Source organism: Panulirus ornatus, chromosome 27, assembly GCF_036320965.1.
Source record: "Panulirus ornatus isolate Po-2019 chromosome 27, ASM3632096v1, whole genome shotgun sequence".
Taxonomy (NCBI): domain Eukaryota; kingdom Metazoa; phylum Arthropoda; class Malacostraca; order Decapoda; family Palinuridae; genus Panulirus; species Panulirus ornatus.
The window spans coordinates 16,223,539-16,245,798 of NC_092250.1; the positions used below are offsets into that span (position 1 = coordinate 16,223,539).

At 39.1% G+C, this 22,260-nt stretch overlaps 1 protein-coding gene across 1 annotated transcript in view; it reads right to left on the minus strand.

The window, feature by feature from the left end:
- Positions 1-20,840, minus strand: part of LOC139757492 (pecanex-like protein 4) — a 36,299-nt gene extending 15,459 nt beyond the window's left edge. Inside the window, exons 1-8 of the mRNA XM_071678005.1 lie at positions 20,681-20,840; positions 19,144-19,320; positions 14,307-14,492; positions 12,795-12,980; positions 11,762-11,943; positions 9,844-9,995; positions 6,386-6,532; positions 5,280-5,557 (exon numbers count right to left, since the gene is read on the minus strand). Coding sequence (XP_071534106.1) covers positions 5,280-5,557; positions 6,386-6,532; positions 9,844-9,995; positions 11,762-11,943; positions 12,795-12,980; positions 14,307-14,492; positions 19,144-19,320; positions 20,681-20,683 — 1,311 coding nt within the window. The 5' untranslated portion in view covers positions 20,684-20,840. The remainder of the gene's footprint in view (positions 1-5,279; positions 5,558-6,385; positions 6,533-9,843; positions 9,996-11,761; positions 11,944-12,794; positions 12,981-14,306; positions 14,493-19,143; positions 19,321-20,680) is intronic.
- Between the last annotated feature and the right edge of the window lie 1,420 nt (positions 20,841-22,260).

Below are 22,260 nucleotides of genomic sequence, written 5' to 3' on the forward strand. Positions count from 1 at the left end.
TGTCCATGAGATACTGCAAACAGTCTTTTTGTGTAATACTGGTTTGATGAGATAAGCTTGGTCTTTCTCTTCTTGCAATACCAATATTCCAACCAGATGGCAAAAAGTTCAACATTTACACATCTATTTCAAAATTTGAAAGGACTAAATTACATAAAAGAACAGCATATTTTGGGGTAGAAGCAATTCTACATTCATATATAGAATGTTACAGATGACTAAAAAGATCTCTTCTTTGGAAGCTTAAGAGTATGGGAGTGGGAATTCCAAGTCTGCATTAGGTCATTATGGTATGTGCTGTCTGCAACTACCTACAACAAGAAGAGCAGATGTGCATGCTGAGAGAACATGAAGGGTGTATGTGGACAGAATTCATAGATTTTTTTTGAAGAAATTTGTTTACTTTGGGTGTGAACAAAATAAAGCTAAAAGTACTGGACTGTACTGTAATGTACTGACAGTGAGTGTCAGATCAAATAAGTCAGAGGATGTTCTGACGAAAGATGCATGCTTTGAAAAGATAACTGTTTGCAGTTATATGAGCTCTACATTACCAATTTCAAATCTTATGTGAGATAGACTTAAGGTTTATTATGAATTAAGCACAAATGCCATGTGATGACAGGAAAGGAGGTTAGGAATAAATCTCTTGAGAAAACCTGAAAGGACAACTGAGGAAGTGGTATCATGGGAGATACTCTTTTTGGTGACTGATGCAAATGGATATAATATATTCTGCAAATATATACTTTAGGTGCAAGGATGTCCATAGATATAGGATCTACAGAATGAAAATCCATTTCTACGATGAAGGCAAAGCCCTATGAGCATCTGAATGGCCCCCTGCTTAATGGGAGGTTAAGATACTGGTTTTACCTCCAAATGGAGATGCTTGTTCACTGGGGATAAATGACATGTTGTAGGTGATGCTGTTTCCTGTGGGGTGCGGTGGTGCCAGGAATGGATGAAGGCAAGCAAATTTGAATATTATGTTTTTTTTATTATTATTATTATTATTATTATTATCTATTTATTTATTTTGCTTTGTCACTGTCTCCCGCGTTAGCGAGGCAGCGCATGGAAACACACGAAAGAATGGCCCAACCCACCCACATACACATGTATATACATACACGTCCACACGCAAATATACATACCTATACGTCTCAACGTATACATATATATATATATAAACACAGACATATACATATATATACATGTACATAATTCATACTGTCTGCCTTTATTCATTCCCATCGCCACCTCACCACACATGAAATAACAACCCCCCTCATGTGTGCGGGATAGCGCTATGAAAAGACAACAAAGGCCACATTCGTTCACACTCAGTCTCTAGCTGTCATGTAATAATGCACCGAAACCACAGCTCCCTTTCCACATCCAGGCCCCACAGAACTTTCCATGGTTTACCCCAGACGCTTCACATGCCCTGGTTCAATCCATTGACAGCATGTCGACCCCGGTATACCACATTGTTCCAATTCACTCTATTCCTTGCACGCCTTTCACCCTCCTGCATGTTTAGGCCCCGATCACTCAAAATCTTTTTCACTCCATCTTTCCACCTCCAATTTGGTCTCCCACTTCTTGTTCCCTCCACCTCTGACACATATATCCTCTTGGTCAATCTGTCCTCACTCATTCTCTCCATGTGACCAAACCATTTCAAAACACCCTCCTCTGCTCTCTCAACCACGCTCTTTTTATTACCACACATCTCTCTTACCCTATTATTACTTACTCGATCAAACCACCTCACCACATATTGTCCTCAAACATTTCATTTCTAACACATCCACCCTCCTCCGCACAACCCTATCTGTAGCCCATGCCTCACAACCATATAACATTGTTGGAACCACTATTCCTTCAAACACCCATTTTTGCTCTCCAAGATAACGTTCTCGCCTTCCACACATTCATCAGTGCTCCCAGAACCTTTGCCCCCTCCCCCACCCTGTGAGCCACTTCTGCTTCCATGGTTCCATCTGCTGCTAAATCCACTCCCAGATATCCAAAACACCTCACTTCCTCCAATTTTTCTCCATTCAAACTTACATCCCTCAACCTCAACTTACGTCCCTTAACCCTACTGAATCTGATAACCTTGCTCGTACTCACATTTACTCTGAGCTTTCTTCTTTCACACACTTTACCAAACTCAGTCATCAGCTTCTGCAGTTTCTCACCGGAATCAGCCACTAGCACTGTATCATCAGCGAACAACAATTGACTCACTTCCCAAGCCCTCTCATCCACAACAGACTGCATACTTGCTGCTCTCTCCAAAACTCTTGCATTCACCTCCCTAACAACCCCATCCATAAACAAATTAGACAGCCATGGGGACATCACGCACTCCTGCTGCAAACCAACATTCACTGGGAACCAATTAACTTCCTCTCTTCTTATTCATGCACATGCCTTACATTCTTGGTAAAAACTTTTCACTGCTTCTAGCAACTTCCTCCCACAATATATACTCTGTCAACTCTATCATATGCCTTCTACAGATCCATAAATGCTACACACAAATCCATCTGTTTTTCTAAGTATTATTCTTTATTTCTATTGTATTTAATCACTGTTTCCTGCATCAGCGAGGTAGCACCAGGAAACAGGTGAAGAATGGCCCTTCCACTCATACACATACACACACACACACACACACGTGTGTGTGTGTGTGTGTGTGTGTATATATATATATATATATATATATATATATATATATTTTTTTTTTTTTTTTTTTTTTTTTTTTATACTTTGTCGCTGTCTCCCGCGTTTGCGAGGTAGCGCAAGGAAACAGACGAAAGAAATGGCCCAACCCCCCCCCCATACACATGTACATACGTCCACACACGCAAATATACATACCTACACAGCTTTCCATGGTTTACCCCAGACGCTTCACATGCCTTGATTCAATCCACTGACAGCACGTCAACCCCTGTATACCACATCGCTCCAATTCACTCTATTCCTTGCCCTCCTTTCACCCTCCTGCATGTTCAGGCCCCGATCACACAAAATCTTTTTCACTCCATCTTTCCACCTCCAATTTGGTCTCCCTCTTCTCCTCGTTCCCTCCACCTCCGACACATATATCCTCTTGGTCAATCTTTCCTCACTCATTCTCTCCATGTGCCCAAACCATTTCAAAACACCCTCTTCTGCTCTCTCAACCACGCTCTTTTTATTTCCACACATCTCTCTTACCCTTACGTTACTCACTCGCTCAAACCACCTCACACCACACATTGTCCTCAAACATCTCATTTCCAGCACATCCATCCTCCTGCGCACATCTCTATCCATAGCCCACGCCTCGCAACCATACAACATTGTTGGAACCACTATTCCTTCAAACATACCCATTTTTGCTTTCCGAGATAATGTTCTCGACTTCCACACATTTTCAAGGCTCCCAAGATTTTCGCCCCCTCCCCCACCCTATGATCCACTTCCGCTTCCATGGTTCCATCCGCTGACAGATCCACTCCCAGATATCTAAAACACTTCACTTCCTCCAGTTTTTCTCCATTCAAACTCACCTCCCAATTGACTTGACCCTCACCCCTACTGTACCTAATAACCTTGCTCTTATTCACATTTACTCTTAACTTTCTTCTTCCACACACTTTACCAAACTCAGTCACCAGCTTCTGCAGTTTCTCACATGAATCAGCCACCAGCGCTGTATCATCAGCGAACAACAACTGACTCACTTCCCAAGCTCTCTCATCCCCAACAGACTTCATACTTGCCCCTCTTTCCAGGACTCTTGCATTTACCTCCCTAACAACCCCATCCATAAACAAATTAAACAACCATGGAGACATCACACACCCCTGCCGCAAACCTACATTCACTGAGAACCAATCACTTTCCTCTCTTCCTACACGTACACATGCCTTACATCCTCGATAAAAACTTTTCACTGCTTAGAATGTTAACACTAACATAATATCTCACTTGAAAGTTTCTCCATAGAAATGGAGATGGAAAAATCTTTGTAGAAGTAAAAGACAATGGGTGAGAAGCCACTATAGTTCATAGTTCTTTCACTAACAATGGATCTAAAGCAAACCTTGGTGTTCAGTGTTTTTAAAAAAATCTGTAAAGGTAGATCTTCAATCCAAATTCATGGGAAATGAGCAGTGTTCAAACTAAGGACATGATATGGATTATGGTAGGTAGTAAGCAGCCAATGACCAGTGAGGTATATTACCAGTACTGCCTGCCTAGGTATCAGGAGGGTTAGTGATGGCTGCATAGTGTGCTAGTACTTCAGTGGTTGTCAAGTTGCTTTCCTCTGTTCCTCTGACTCAGGTAGATGTCTTTTCTGCCTCATCCACATGTGGACTACTTGCATTCTGTCCTCAAAATTAGTCTTTCCTTGTCATACCTAACACTTAACAACACTAACTTACACAGCTTATTCTTCATAACTCTAGAATTTCCTGCAGTGGGCATTGTGTGCTAGCCCAGTCTTTTGGCAAAGTGACATGAGCAGTAGATAGAAATAATAGCTAAGAGCATTTGGTAGATACATTATGTAGAAGTAGTAGGTAGGGTCCTTAGGCAGGAGCATTAAATAGAAGTAGTCAATAGGAACATTAGATTGGAGCCTCTGCAAACATCACTCTAGAGTTGCCCTCTGCCAGTGGCCTGTTAAGAGGGAGACAATAAAGGCTAAGAAGAAGCATTGGAATTCACTAGTTATGGAGGCTCTTATTGCTGTGGCCACTCCCTCAATGGAGTTCCTGTTGGGAACAGTGGGCCCAAACTGAGGTTGGAGCATTTTGTAGATTTAACTATGGTAGCTTTTAAATGCTGTTTTTATGTAAAAGTATCCCTTGCTCTAAATGGGAATGCAGTCCAAGAAAAGTTAGTCTGAAGTGAAATAATTCAGAAGAAATGCAGGCTTTCACAGTAAAAGTTTGGGGGGTTACATTCTAGATTGCCTCCCTCAAACCTTGACATTTGCAATCTTGACTCTCTTAACAATTTTGTGGTGAGTTTCCTCTGGCAATGCTAGACATTACTATGGTAGTTGTTGCCATTTAAGAAGCCAAGGAAAATTTGATACACAGTGCAAACACAAACCCTAGGTTTGCTGTAAGTCTAAAGAGAAGTGCCATCCAACACTACATACCCAAAAGTAGCTTTTCATTGATGACTGTCACTAACTATTCTAATAGTTGTAAAAGGATAATGCAGTCTTAAAATACAATTATACTATGTCAAGTATAACATACCTGAAACAGTGCTGGTCTTCGTGGTATCTCTGTCATAGTTGCATTGTCGTCCCTTGTAATATTTATAACCTGCTCATACCAACGAAGGTGAGGCAGCTGTGAACCAAAACTCATGCTTGCCACTGCCACCAACATTGGAACAAACAAGGCTAATTCTCGTTGGCAAGTTATTCGACGTAACGAGGGCTTCCCAGACAGAGGGCGAGTTTCTTCATACTTGCCAGATAATCCTGTTAAAAGCGTAACTTTGTGTGATAGCAGTGATGAGAACATCCATGCTGAAACAGAAGAACAATGCTGTTTTATGGTTGAGACTTAAAAGAATTCTAAACAATAATAAGACATTTTGGTAGAGAAAATACCAATGACCCTCTGTTAGCAATAAGGATACATTCTGAGAAGACTGTTGTTCTAGTGGTTATTGCTAGACAAATTACTGAAACCCATTGTTATATGGGATTTACGTTAATGACCATAAATTTGCAGACAGTTATGGATGCCTTCAAACACATAAAGAAAATTGATTTGCTTGGTAAAAATGTATTCAAACAATGATCCAAGCTGGTCAGCTTCTGTAACTTGACTTTTAGTTAAAAAACATCTGGATGAAACATAAAATGCAAGAAGGATAAAACAAGTGGTAAGCAGATAAAAGGAAAGCTGTAGAAGTGCCTACATACAGATGAAAAATTTAGGAATTATATTGTAATGTTATATGGCATGGAAAAAGAACCTTTCAGTTATTCCAAAGCCATTAAAACGTCGAGTTTGTCCTCAGTTCTGTGACTGTTAGTGCAATGAAGCAATTTATCATGTCTGTAGATAATTTCCCTAAAAACCTTTCACCTGGGTAGTATGCATATCATAGTAGTGTAGACTAGAACTTAACCCTGACTTAGTTTTTTCTTTTTCTTTTCAGATCATCTTATAACAGGAAGAAATTAGAACTCAACAAATATGGTACTGTATAAAGCTGTAACTATACATCGATTAGTCTTTTTGTCATTGCCATGGCAGAGTGAAAATATAAAATCTTTCCTAAATATGTCTGCTCATGTTCACTGTTTCCTCAGTCATCATGTAAATGAACATCTATGTCAACATACCTGAGTCAACACTTAAAACAAATCCTCGACATGCTGCAAATATCATCAAAGCAGCAAAAGATGGCATAGCAGCTGCCATAAAGAGGGTCAAGGTTCCTATAATTACTTGACCAATAAGTCGTGGAGTAGAAGACATTGGTGATCCACCTGAAAAAAACTGACTTGATTTACAGTGCAATTCATACAATAGAATTCCAATTTATGAATAATGAATGAATTTATTTATTTATTATACTTTGTCGCTATCTCCTGCGTTAGCGAGGTAGCGCAAGGAAACAGACGAAAGAATGGCCCAACCCACCCACATACACATGTATATACATACATGTCCACACACGCACATATACATACCTATACATCTCAACGTATACATATATATACACATACAGACATATACATTTATACACATGTACATAATTCATACTGTCTGCCCTTATTCATTCCCATCGCCACCCCGCCACACATGAAATGACAACCCCCTCCCCCCCTCATGTGCGTGAGATAGTGCTAGGAAAAGACAACAAAGGCCACATTCGTTTACACTCTGTCTCTAGCTGTCATGTATAATGTACCGAAACCACAGCTCCCTTTCCACATCCAGGCCCCACAGAACTTTCCATGGTTTACTCCAGACTCTCCAAATGCCCTGGATCAATCCATCAACAGCACGTCGACCCTGGTATACCACATCGTTCCAATTCACTCTATTCCTTGCACGCCTTTCACCCTCCTGCACGTTCAGGCCCCGGTCACTCAAAATCTTTTTCACTCCATCTTTCCACCTCCAATTTGGTCTTCCTCTTCTCCTCGTTCCCTCCACCTCTGACACACATATCCTCTTTGTCAATCTTTCCTCACTCATTCTTTCCATGTGACCAAACCATTTCAAAACACCCTCTTCTGCTCTCTCAACCACGTTCTTTTTATTACCACACATCTCTCTTACCCTGTTATTACTTACTCGAATAAACCACCTCACACCATATATTGTCCTCAAACATCTCATTTCCAGCACATCCACCCTCCTCCGCACAACTCTATCAATAGCCCATGCTTCGCAACCATATAACATTGTTGGAACCACTATTCCTTCAAACACCCATTTTTGCTTCCCGAAATAATGTTCTCGACTTCCACACATTCTTCAACACTCCCAGAACATTCGCTGCCTCCCCCACTCTATGATTCACTTCCGCTTCCATGGTTCCATCTGCTGCCAAATCCACTCCCAGATATCTAAAACACTTCACTTCTTCCAGTTTTTCTCCATTCAAACTTACCTCCCAGTTGACTTGTCCCTCAACCCTACTGTACCAAATAACCTTGCTCTTATTCACATTTACTCTCAGCTTTCTTATTTCACACACTTTACCAAACTCAGTCACCAGCTTCTGCAGTTTCTCACCTCAATCAGCCACCAGCACTGTATCATCAGCGAACAACAACTGACTCACTTCCCAAGCTCTCTTACGCACAACAGACTGCATACTTGCTCCTCTCTCCAAAACTCTTGCATTCACCTCCCTAACAACCCCATCCATAAACAAATTAAACAACCATGGAGACATCACGCACCCCTGTTGCAAACCAACATTCACTGAGAACCAATCACTTTCCTCTCTTCCTACACAGACACATACCTTACATCCTCGATAAAAACTTTTCACTGCTTCTAACAACTTGCCTACCACACCATATATTCTTAATGCCTACCACAGAGCATCTCTCTCAACTCTGTCATATGCCTTCTCCAGATCCATAAATGCTACATACAAATCCACCTGCTGTTCTAAGTATTTCTTGCATACATTTTTCAAAGCAAACACCTGATCCACACATCCTCTACCACTTCTGAAACCATACTGCTCTTCCCCAATCTGATGCTTTGCACATGCCTTCACCCTCTCAATCAATACCCTCCCATATAATTTACCAGGAATACTCAACAAACTTATACCTCTGTAATTTGTGCACTCACTCTTATCCCTTTTGCCTTTGTACAATGGCACTATGCAAGCATTCTGCCAATCCTCAGGCACCTCACCATGAGTCATACATACATTAAATAACCTTACCAACCTGTCAACAATACAGTCACCCCCTTTTTTAATAAATTCCACTGCAATACCATCCAAACCTGCTGCCTTGCCGGCTTTCATCTTCCGCAAAGCTTTTACTACCTCTTCTCTGTTTACCAAATCATTCTCCCTAACCCTCTCACTTTGCACACCACCTCGACCAAAATACCCTATATCTGCCACTCTATCATCAAACACATTCAACAAACCTTCAAAATAGTTACTCCATCTCCTTTACACATCACCACTACTTGTTATCACTTGGAGTCCTATGTAGGATATGATCTCGCTCTGAGGTATCCAAACCAGTTACTGTAAACAACTACCCCACTCTGGTTCAAGTACCTGGAGCTTCCTTAGCATAGTGACATACAGCAAAGTGGGTTAAATTTGTGCCTCTGTAATATTCTGATTATTCAGCAATATCTTTCATCTCTGTATTCATTCTGCTTTATCATTTTCTACTCTTTTGTGGGTTTTCAGTATGTTTTTTCAAACTTCTCAGTCACCTGATCATTATAAACTGAATTGATTAAACTAATTTTTTTCAGCAGAGTCACCAGAACAGATGCCAAAGACAATTTTCTCTTTGTAGCATTGAAATAAATTATCATCAGATTTTATCCACAATAATGCATATCAGAGATAAGTAGGTGCTCATAGTTATGATGTGAATCTCAAATGGCACAAGTGTGAAACAATAATAAGGGGATATGTAGTCAAGAACTGTAAAAAATCAGTGTATGCTGCCAGCCATCTGAAAGACTGTGAGCCATCCAGAAGGCTTTAATGATAAAAGATTCCAAGAATTTGAAACATAACTGGACCGTTGAAGAATGAGCAGATGAAATTTAAACTTTACCAACAACGGACTGTTCTCCACCACTCAGAAGTGCTGATCTGACTTCAGTCTGGTCTTTAAAAATGGCCATGACAGGCATACTAGTGATAGTCTCTGCTGAAAGAACAGGATCTTCAGGCTAAAGGATGATTAGTTTTGCATAAAGAAACTGCAATCAATCACCTGTCTGACTCCCTAAAGCACATTGGATGATAAATCCTCCATGGAAGGAAGTAATAATAGGTACCTGCATTGGGGATCTTGAAATATTGAAATAGATAATAAATATAGATGAATATAGATATGTCAGATGTATTTGTAGACCATTAAAATGAGCATAATCCAGAGTTTGGGCATAAAAGTTAAATGAAAAGATGGGTAAATTGCTTGTTGAAAGTTGAAAACAAATCTAAAGGTCCCACCTAATAAGTTTGATTAATCCCATGAACTGATAGCTTCAGACACATTCCTTGTCTTCTGAAGTAAGACTGACAGGTGTTGTCTAACTTTTAATGCATCATTACAAATGAGTAACTTACCAAGAACTACAACTAACCACTGTTCTAGTAGCCATAGGAGATAGGCATCAATAGGTGGCAGGATTCCCAGAAGCCAAAGCACTGAGCACACAGCAAAAACCATGTGACAAAAGCCATCCAGTGGTAAAAGCCAAGGTACTTCCGGATAATAACTGCAAAAAGAGTTATAATAGATTTCATGAAAATTATAGTAGTACAGTGTGTTAGATATTTACTAATCTTAAGTGAAACAACAATATCAAAATTGTCCTTGAGTATGTTGACATGAAAACATTCAGGAACATATTTATAGCATACATTGAGCACAAACTTGACCATGCATCACACACTTTAGTAACTACGTTAAAAAAAACAAATTTTATCTGAAAAAGGTCCAAAAGAAAGCTCCAAAAATTTTACCTAAAATAAAAAGGAGATGAGTTATAAAGAAAGGGTAGCAATCACTGAACATCTACATAGGAAGAAAAAGAAGAGGGAAGACAGGATTACAAACTGATTTACCTGGATATTTTTAATGAAAAAATTAATGTACTAATCCTTGGCTACACCAAGAAACTAGGCAAGGAAATAGTTTGAAAAGATGTGTAGAAATTCTTCTGCAACAGTTAAAAAAAAATCCATACTTAAGCTCCTCATCAAACATCATCTTATCCCTTGGAAGATGGTTGACCTCATATGAGGTCCTCTTAAACTCCATGAGGACCAAATCTCGAAATGGCCACTTCTGCCCCCAAGGCAAATTATATAGCCATTAATACTTGTTGTGGTATCCCATACATTGTTTTGAAACAGATTTAGTTTCTTCCTTATATTGGTAATATGGGTATGTCAAGGATGCCTGTACAAGATCTGTGCAATCATGTTACATTATTATTTTTGTTGCTGTGTCACAAGATAACAGATATTTCTGATGTAAAACCATAAATAATTCTGTTTGTGACAAAAACACAAAAATACTAAATGCTTCAGTTGGTGTGCCTAAAAAAGAGTTTTGACAGTGGTGTGGCACAAGTTAAACATAATCAAATATAAAAGCAACATGTAATCAGTATATACTTCATTAGTTATAGCAGGAAACTAAAACAGATGAGAACTTTCATTACTAGAGATATAAAACTTATACTGAAAATGTTTAGTGTATATATAATTAGAAGGAAAACTCGATACTGCTGCAATGTATGATCACTGGCTAAGGAAGTGGAAACAAACAAGTTAGAAAGAATTCATAAACACTTTACACGTAAAATTAAACAACTGAAATGCCAGGACTATCATAAAAGATTAAAATGATGAATTGTACTGTCTCAAAAGAAGTTAAAAATACTTGATTAAATATATGCATGGTAGAAGACAGGCACGAAATCAGGTTCTAAACCTAAAAGCCTCACATATGGGAGGAAACAGAATCAGTAAATCTAAAAGTGTACCTGTAAGTATAATGCAAACCTACTAAATAAAAAATAGACATGTCTGGCTATTCACTGTTTAACCTATTGAGACAAAGAGACATGGACAGAGTGAGCATTCATCCCTTACACCTTTGTATCTACTCAAACCCAACACCTTTGTATTCATAAATAGTCACAATCAAAGCAGCTGACTGGTGCCTTTGGCACAATGTGCTCATTCAAGACCCATATATCTATTGCACAAAAATGCTTGTGTTCCACCTCACCCTAACCTTTAACATTTCCACCACTGCTTGGTATACTCTACACATCTTTTTACCACATTTCCTACCTCTTCATGCTCAATTTTCCTTAACCATTTGTTTTGACCTCTTTGTCTACTGGTGCACTTATAAATATCACTACAAAATACAGTTCATCATGCACAATCTTCTCAAAACACCATAGTACTTCAACAAGATAATCCCCAAAAAGACAAACTTTACAAGCACTCTGTACTTTTTACTTACTCTGAAATAAGATGTACAAGGACACATGTAAGCATGTGAGAGGGTCGTGAGAGAGCAGAGAGGTCCCAGGAGAGAGGATGGAAAGTTGCAGGTTCTGGTGGGCTGCCTCCAATCAGTGGCCATACACCAACACCCGCAGTGAAGATGCCCAAAATGGTAAAGCTCAGAGATACATCCCATGGCTGAAAATGCAATAACTTGTTTTACCAGGGTTTGGTAAACTACATATGAATAATTCTGAAATACTTTTCTTACTGCACCCATTTAATATGTACATACGTTAAGATTCAGAATACTACCCATACACTTCCTGCATGTTATAAAAGGTAGCTAATTGGTGCTAATTCTGTGCAGTCATTATAAACAAGAACAAAGGAAGGAACCATGTGAGGGATTTTCCTTGTTGGCTCAGGTGTGTTCCATTTGAGGGTGGGGAATCATAATTAAGAGTCAATGAAATTCAAAATGCCTTCAGGTCAATTTGCTCAAGGTGTCATCAAGCTAACTATGTTAACTGTTAAGCAGTGAGAGAGAGAGAGAGAGAGAGAGAGAGAGAGAGAGAGAGAGATGATGTGTCAACAGGCTGTCAAGCTATAGCAGTTTTAAACTAGAATGACAAGTAAAATGGACAATTTAACAAAAAGGGCAACTCAATAATCCACCGAGCCATATATATAACTGTGCTCACAAGGACTCAAAAACTTAAAAGAGTACTGAATGAAAAAATGAAGCGTTCAAGCTAACTAATCCATCAAATAACTTCACTGAGCACATCAGGCTCTCAATATTGCTGCATCCCAACATTTTTCTCATGATTTACAAAATGATTTTTCTTCTAGAGTGCTGGTTCATAAGAGAAATGTTATGAGATAAACTGCTTCCACAGTTTACTCAGTATATCATAAGAGAAATGTTATGAGATAAACTGCTTCCACAGTTTACTCAGTATATCTGATTAGCATTAAGTGGTTGAAACTACAACACTAGGAATCTGCTGAGGGTTCAATGCACAAGGATAATCCGACTTACTTACCACATTCAAGTGATATGTAGTGGAAGGTCTGACATAATACACAATTCCACCACCAAGGACTCCAACCAGAAGGGAGTTAATGATAATGCCTCCTTTCAGTTTCTTTTCTCTTATAAGGAATGCCCATGTCTTTGGACCCAGAGGAGAATCAAACTGAAGTACTTCCTCATCTGATGCTAAGTTCACCTGCAAGATATGTTTAGAAGATTATTTCACTAAAATATTGGTTTATCAAAGTTGGTACCTTTTGTTCTGTCATTTAATTGGAAAAACTGGTTCATTAAAGTTGATACCTTTTGTCCTAAATTGAAAAGGCAAAAAAAAAAAAAAAACATTCAGTAGTGCTTAATCTCAGGCTGTTACAAGAAATTATCTTATTTTGCTGTATATGAGATGCACTTTTATGTAAAATATGTGTTTCAAAAGTCAGCCTGCATTTAATACAATGAAGATTAGGTCTAAAATGACTATAACAATGGTATTAGCATGAATTTCAAGTGTTATCATATGTCATACTGGATCTCAACCTCTATATTTAGTGAACCAGTACTTTGTCAATGATCCTCCATAACTTATTTCATACAGTGGCGTTGTCACTAGATTGTTAATTGCACACAGACCATGAAATGCTCTTGATGCTACATAGGATGCTCTAGCAACTTTGGATATTGATAAGTCATTCATTCAAAGCAGTCATCATGAGAATGAACATGAGAGAAATATGTTTTCTGGATTTAGAGATGAATAAAAGCCCATGGAATTTCCTTTTTGTTATTATTTGTTTCAATATATAATATACAAGACTGAATATTCATTGGATAAAAAAAATTTTCTTAATATATGATATACAAGACTGAATATTTATTTGATTAAAAATCATGATCAGAAAAGTATGTGTAGAGTTTTTATATACTGGTGATAAATGTTTTTTGCTTTTTTTTTAAGAATGAAGACATGCTTTGGTTCACGTTTTAGTTTTGTGTAAATAACATGACATTTACTCGATTTACTTGAAATTTAATTCACTTACATAGAAATAATGTTTTATGTTCCATGTATGTTAACTAAAGAAACATTAAACCTTAAATATGGTCATTGATTTTTTCAAAAACATTGGCATCAGTTTATAGGTATGTCTAATACACCACAGCATTTTACGTGCCACGAAATGTGGTATGTAATCCACAAAAAATAATGAGACATTTTGACTATACTTTTTGAGGATTTTTGAAAACATTTTGCTTCCTTATGACATTTTCTTATGTTCTTAGCTAAAAGCCTTATCACAACTGTTAACTTCTTTTCTCTCATGAATATTCATCATTTGCCACTTAAGGCAGTGTTAGGAACATTACTTGGCCTTAGCGGGAAAAATCCTTTCACCCTAACTGATCACATTTATTCCCTGCTTTTTCTAAAGTCCACCAAATTTTGACGTAGGAAAGCTGAGGTAACCAGTTCTTCCAGCTCATTTGCTGACACAAACAAAAATGAATGAGCTTGCAATGTTACCTGTTCAATTTCTCCCGTCTTGGATTTCTGGGTGCGAAGAAAGTATGCAACAAGGTGCACAGCCAAGGAATATAAGAAAGCCAACACGGCACTGGCAAATACTGCTTGAGACAATGTAATCATTCCATTGTGTTCCAGTGTCACAAATAGTATTGTCAGTAAGGGTATCACAGAAAACACGATGATCTGAAAAGTAAACATGTTGATTACGTAATATGAAAGTCACTTATTCATGTAATAGAATGTACTCTTCCTTCTCTTCACGAGGAGAATTTCATCATTACAGTACAAGACAGAAAAAACTCACATACTGTAAAGGTTTTCATAAAACTAAATGTTTATTCCTATTCTTCCCACAAATTAACCACCAGAGAAAATTCAACACCATATGTTGTCAAAATTGATGAAACTGCCATTTTATACAATATATACAGTCAAGAGAAAATATAAAGCTGATAACACATCTATATGATATAATTGAAGAAACTGATTTAGGCATATATTCTTCCTTAACCAAAATAGGCCACTCATATTCATTCCTAACCTGTTTTCTCTGCCATGGATATCATTTGCTTGCTGAAAATGCATATTTCCAGCACTTGAGACCCATTAATGCATAAACTCCCTATGTTTCTTAACATCCTCTCTTCCTTGAACATCACACCTGTCAATCACTGCCTTTTCTTTTATGTCATATGCATCCATTAATGTCATCCACTACAATGAACCTTTCTTCTGGGTCCATGCTATTAACTCTCTCCAGTTATACTTAGAATATATCCTTTACTTCCTCTACCTTCTTGCTGCATGGTATTTAAAGGCAGAATATGAAAAAAAATCTATACAGGTTGAGCACCCCTAATCCGAAATGCTCCCAAAATCCAAAAGTTTTGAGCGGCGACATATTACAAGTGGGATAATTCCACACCTGACCTCACTTGCTCATGCTGGGCTCAGACGCTCTGTTGGCACCCAGTTTGTTACAAATCATTGTCACCGCCAGACCTACGTGCATTACTCACTGTGTTTTTTGCTTATCATCTGCTCTTTGTGAATAAGTGTAAGAAATTGATTGCTTCTCAGTAGCATATAGATTCAAGAGTCAGGAATGGAGGTGATGCTAAACAGCCACAGATTGTTCAGTAGAGCGGGTGACGTTGTGACACCCTGCTGTAGTTGCATTGGCGTCGACCGTTTAGTAATAGTGTGAGAGCTCATGTCGATTAAGGGATGAAGAACAACGTTCACACAAGGTCTGGGTTCATATGCTGGTCACGTGAGGCAGCGGACATTGCTGTGAAGGGGTGAAGGTAGCAGGACAAGCGATTCAGTCAGAGAGCGAAATGCCAAGGCGTCCCACCGGGTTATCATCACTTGCTGGGGAACACAGTCCCGCCGCATACTGGAGTCATTTATCTCCCGGGGGAGACCTTTGAACGGTCGAAATGTTGAGGTATGTCTCAACCCAAACCCATTTGTTTCCATACCATTGCTGGAATCAGTATCTTCCGAGGAAGATCTTTGAACAGTCGAAACGTTGAGGTATGTTTCCATGCCATCTTGTTTTTCACATATCTCATGTATATGCATATTCCAAAATCCGTAAAGTTCCAAAATATATACATAAAGTTCCATATATATGTGCAATTCCCAAATCCGAAACTCTGGTCCCAGGCACTTCGGATAAGTGATACTCAACTTGTACTCACATTCAGTCAGCACCGGGTGCTTGTCCTTATTAGTACAGTTCAAACTCTGCTGAACTCACATTACGCACACAGTCTTGCTGACTCGCCGATCTTCATATTATCATGACCATTTTTCATCCATCATATCTGGAAGATGGCCTGCAAGTACTAGTGCTGGTAGTGCATCTGAAGTGAATTGGAAAAGCCTCTCCTTGGACGTAAAATTACAAAGTACTGAGGTGGTTGGAAGCTCATGAGTGTCGGGTCGATGTCAATGATGCTTTCAAATTGGCTACGTCAGTGGTTAAAATCATTATTAATACAGACAAGATAAAAGCTTTTATCTTAAAAAAAAAGAAAAGTTAACAGAAACGAAGGTGACTCGTTCAAGAACCAGTATGTTAGAAAAAAAGAAGAAAAAAGAATGGAATGTACGCTCTGCGAAGTTAGGATAAGTGGCAGGTGTATCGGTGGGTTGACCATCAAACTTGTGAGAAGCGCTCGTTTGCATACTTGGTGTATGTTGCCACACCTTTCTGCTTTACCGTTACCTGTTTCAAAAAGTTATGCAACTTAATGTTGAAGAGATACATAGTTGCTCATTTATACTTACAGTCAGGTCTGTGAGTAGACAGCAGTGTAATGGCGTCTGGCATTGCTATGGCCACTGTTACCAACAAAAACGATAGATGCATCACCACACTACCATCTCCATCATCACCACGTAATTTATAATTTCAACAACGCTGAGATGGTATAACTTCAGCCAGAGCAGAGCTGTACAGTATCCATTGCCTCTTGCCTCCTTGTTACCTTTATATACAATATTGTTTATAACTTATAAGTAAAAAAAAATAGTTATCAGGGACACATCTCCATATATAAGATGGTTTAATGACCCCCATAAGGAGCTGTTTTGCTTGGTGCTCCATTTTCCAGGAATGTATCCAGAACGATAATTGGGATGCAGGTTGAGTATCCCTTATCTGAAATGCCAGGACCAGAAGTATTTCGGATTTTGGAACTTTACGGATTTTGGAATATGCATATACATGAGATATGTGAAAAACAAGATGGCATGGAAACATACCTCAACGTTTCGACTGTTCAAAGGTCTTCCTCGGAAGATACTGATTCCAGCAAGTGATGGTCACCCGGTCGGACGACTTGGCGTTTCGCTCTCTGATTGAATAGCTTGTCATGCTGCCTCCACCCGTTCACAGCGATCTCCGCTGCCTGACATGACCAGTAGATGAGCCCAAACCTTGTGTTAACGTTGTTCTTAAACCTTCCTCTAGGTAAGCTTTCACACTATATCTAAACGGTCGACGCCAAGGTAACTACAGGCATGTGACAAACCGTTGAGGTATGTCTCAGCTCTGGTTCGTTTGTTTCCATACCATCCTGTTTTCCACACTTGTTATGATGGTTGATAGATAATGAGACTTCTTGGGGATGGGACCCAGGTCTAAAAACAAAATCTGTTCATGTTTATACAACTTATACTCATAGCCTGAAGGTAATGTATAATTTTTTTTTTTTTAAGTAATTTTGCGGATGAAACAAAGTTTGTGTAACACTGAACTATCAGAAAGCTAAGGTGTCACAACGTCAGCCGCCCAAGTGGACAATCTTTGGCTGTTTAGCATCACCTTCATTCCTGACTCTTGAATCTATATGCTACTGATAAGCAATCATTTTCTTACACTTCACAAAGAGCAGATGATAAGCAAAAAACACAGAGTCTGGCGAGGACAGGTGATTTGTGTAACACTGGGCGTCAACAGAGCGTCAAGAGCCCAGCACGGGCAAGTGAGGTCAGGTGTGGAATTTTCCCACTTGTAATGTCATGCTGCCACTCAAAAAGTTTCGGATTTTCGGATAAGGGATGCTGAACCTGTGTTAGTGTCATATGTACCACTATTCTGAGACTCATATTAATGTATGGATCAGGAGCAAGGTCAGTCACGAACGAAAATGAATTCACAGATCCACACTGCTGAAATGAGAACACTGGGACTAATTGGGGAAGTTACAAGGATGGATAAGATGAGGAATGCCAAGGAATGTTATCTCTGTATTTGAAGTAATTCAGGAAGTGAAGCAAGGTAGTGTGGCCATGTACTAAGAATGAATGACACGATATTCCTAGTATTGAACTGAATCCAGCAGGACAATGTAGATTGCCATGGACTGAGGGCATCAAAGGGCTTGCTTGAGAGAAGATGGAAGTTACTGGAGGATGTTGAGGAAAACAGAGTCATGTGGACATGAATGAGTGAGGACCGAATAGGAGGCTTGCGACTGACGTGCTACAGGCTTACCCTTTCTCTGGTAAGACAGAATTGACTTGGAAATGGATCCCAGTACTTGTCAGCTCAATTGTTTATAAATACGTTTGATGCATTGAGCTCTGAATTCTGATTCAGTCAATCCTTTCCCATTTGAAAAGTCCTTCATCCTTAAACCAAAATGGATCAAACTTGTTTTCTACTCTGCATAAAGAATTTGATATCAGTATTATAGAAAAGAAAATAATTGCAATACTCTATCAGTTCGAAAGACTTTATCTTGTGGACATGTTGCACTCATATAATGAACACACAAGCTGCCTTAATCGTTATACATTGTACATATTGTTCTTATCTACCTTTGTGCTTGTTTATGAATGTGAAAATTCCCTTACTTTTACCGAATTCAACTGACTGTAAAATTCATTGGCTTTTTTCCAGAGCTTGGAAAAATAAAAAAAAATAATCCCAGATTTGCCCTAACCTGTGGGAACCCTGCATGGTCTTACAAAGTGAATACAGAAATTACTATAGATGTATATAGTGTGCCACGCAAGTGCTTAATATCCCCCCCCCCCCCCCCATACCACTTTGTACAAAGTATAAATCCACAAAGCCTTTCAACGAGGCAATCATTCTCACGATGAAGTTCAAATGTTAAGGGATGTGATTCAAGCTGTCACCCATTGAAGTAAAACGAATAAAGACCAGAATTTCTCGAAGTCTCTCACTCTCACGTAGAGTAACCCATCTGCAGACACAGGTAGGAGAAGGAAAGCTGTGTGAAAATTACACTTAGCTGCTGAAGGAGAGAGAGAGAGAGCGTATATATTCCAAGAGATGGATGGAAGATCTTACCTGGAGGACATATACGTAAAAGGGAGCATCTTCTGAGGCAAAGAGTCGTAAACCACCGAGGAAAGTCTCCACAAGTCGACGTATGATGAACGGTTTCTTGTAGTCATTGACCAGTGGAGATTCCATTCTTCTGTGGGCCGCAGCCCAAGCCAGGCGGGCAGTAGCTGAGTACTCATTCTGGAAATAGGAACACGCTTTCTTGTATTTGAGTGAAAATGGACTATCCTTTGGGGAAAAAAATGACATAACCACAGTACACTAAGGCTATTTATTGATATATTCAGATGATTGCGAGGGAAAAAATTATGTTAAAGAAATCTGTATATTTATACAAAAATCTTGGGGGTGCAGGTGTCATCAAGTAAACCATGAGAGGGTTGATACATTCAGCGTCTGCAGAAATGTGATTCATACTTAAACTGTTGATGGTGACACTTAGAGCTAAAGGTAGCGTACGAAGTATGCGGTAAATATATTCCCTGGATGAAAAGAAAACTAGGGAAATGACGATAGAAACATAGAATGATTTGCTTTACTTTTATGTAGCTCACTTTCATGTGACGCTCTTAAGTCTTAGAAAACAAGATGCATCGGACTTACTCTTTTTTTTTTGTTTGATACTGTTTTGGTAAATACCCGTTGAGGTCATAGCTGTGTACTTATTTCCCCCCTCCCCCTTCCTGAACCTGTCATTTAATTATCACCAGCCCATGAAGGAAACCTTATTCAAAGACTGCCATTAACCTACCGAAAAAGGGTGGACTAGAGAGAGCCTTTTTAAGTATCCACTTGGACAGTTAGGAGAAAGGATAAGGGAAAAGTGTTCGATACCGTTCAGTCTCACGCTTCTTTAATCTACCCTTGTTAGGGTAGGCTTCAATCCCATTCAGCTCTGAACTCTTATATTCCAACCCTATGTGGACTTATAGCAGTGCTTTATGCTTCACAGTATCTAACTGAGGAAACTGTACATTGATGTTTGGAAGAACATTCTGGTGTGAGCCCTGAAGAAGAATATTTCTTCTTTAGCAATGAATATTTTCATTTAAAACATCATGTCTTACTCTTCCAGCTAATTTGAAGACAACTCAGGCAATCTGAATGCCGTACACTCAATTATTGTGGTACATTTTTCGACATAGTTCGCGGGTTCCGTGGTACCGACTTTGCATGTAGGTATATAAAGCGGTTGGTGAAGTACTCCAAAATATGTAAATCATTCCCGTTACTTTTAAGTCCCGGAACATTCAGAGGGTAATCGAACTAGATTCATCCAGCAACAAACAGGACAAGACATCCAACTTCTTGCTTGCAGACACGAACATTGAGGGTCTATCCACTCTTGGTGCTGATAGGCACACACACACACCCTGCTACATTGTCCTGCACCAGCTACAGGAACTCTGACAACGAACTCTAACCAAATACATAAAAAGGAAGAAGAAAATGATGTTCATTAATGACAGTGCATAAGCCAGTTGAACTACACAGCAAGAATCGAAGTAACTTCAGAGGGTTTGTAAAGTTGTCAACTCACCATGGTTTACTAGTTGACGTGGAAACATACAGCCCGATGTGTTGAGGGTAAAATGGCAACAGAACTATACTCGGCAACTCGCTACATTGCTTTAACTCCCAATCGATCTTCACTGCATTGACGTGTGGAGATGAGATCTAAGGTTGGAATGTCTATCAGTAATTCCGGGTCGCAGAGTCCGACTTAATTCAGCTTATACTTTCCTTTGGAATGGTATATTGTTCATAAAAGTATTGCAATTAAGACGATGTACATTGGTATTATTCTTGGATAGAATTTGAAAATGTTGGTACATGTAATTTATAATTTCTCAAGTAATCCATTACTTAACCTGGAGTTAGGTAGTCGGTTTATTATTGTTTACAAGAGTATACGATTGTTTTCGTTTGTGCTCAGGGGTTACATATCCGGACGCAACTATTTGTGTAATGCTCAATCCAGTATTTATCATGTAGATGTAACTAAGTCTCGCTCTTTTGCATCAAACGCACACACGGTAATGGGTTCAAATTTAGTTGTCCTTGCGATAGTTGGGAGGGAACATTCAAGGTGGTTGACTGACTTGGAGGTAACAGAAACCTCACACAAGTACTCTCCCCTCAGAAGCCTCACCGTGATAGTTTCCGTATGGTATCTGAATTTCAGGAAGCGGTAGTCGATAGCTTATTACCCATCATCCATGTATCACACTTTACTGAAAACAGGAAACGCTGCAGAGCGCTCTCTAGTCAATATGGTACCAACATGGTTACAGGAGAATCCTTATTCCAGGGCATTTCGAAAAACTGCACCACGGTGGTTCTGCTTCTCTACCACTGTGGTAAGGATAAAGCTATACAGTAATGAATGTCTCTGGCCGGCTTGCGCTATTTTACGTACACCCTCGTAACGTGTTGAGCCATCAGCTTTTGGTCTCGTCTACCTAGTTTCATTTCTAAATATCTCATTCTTCGTCCAGTCGTTTTGGCGGAGGATATAGACATAAAGTTTATGGCTGTTTCAAATATATATATATTATATATTATATATATATATATATATATATATATATATATATATATATATATATATATATATATATATATATATGTCATGAGAGGCAAGTGTTTTGGGAGCAGCTGAGTGTGTGTGTTAGCAGCTTTGATGCACGAGACCGGATTATAGTGATGGGTGATTTGAATGCAAAGGTGAGTAATGTGGCAGTTGAGGGTATAATTGGTGTACATGGGGTGTTCAGTGTTGTAAATGGAAATGGTGAAGAGCTTATAGATTTGTGTGCTGAAAAAGGACCGTTGATTGGGAATACTTGGTTTAAAAAGAGATATACATAAGTATACGTAAGTATGTAGGAGATATGTCCAAAGATCGTTATTGGATTACGTATTAATTGATAGGCGCGTGAAAAGAGAGACTTTTGGATGTTAATGTGCTGAGAGGGGCAACTAGAGATATGTCTGATCATTCTCTTGTGGAGGCGAAGGTGAAGGTTTGTAGAGGTTTTCAGAAAGGAAAAATGTTGGGGTGAAGAGAGTGGTGAGAGTAAGTGAGCTTGGCAAGGAGACTTGTGTGAGGAAGTACCG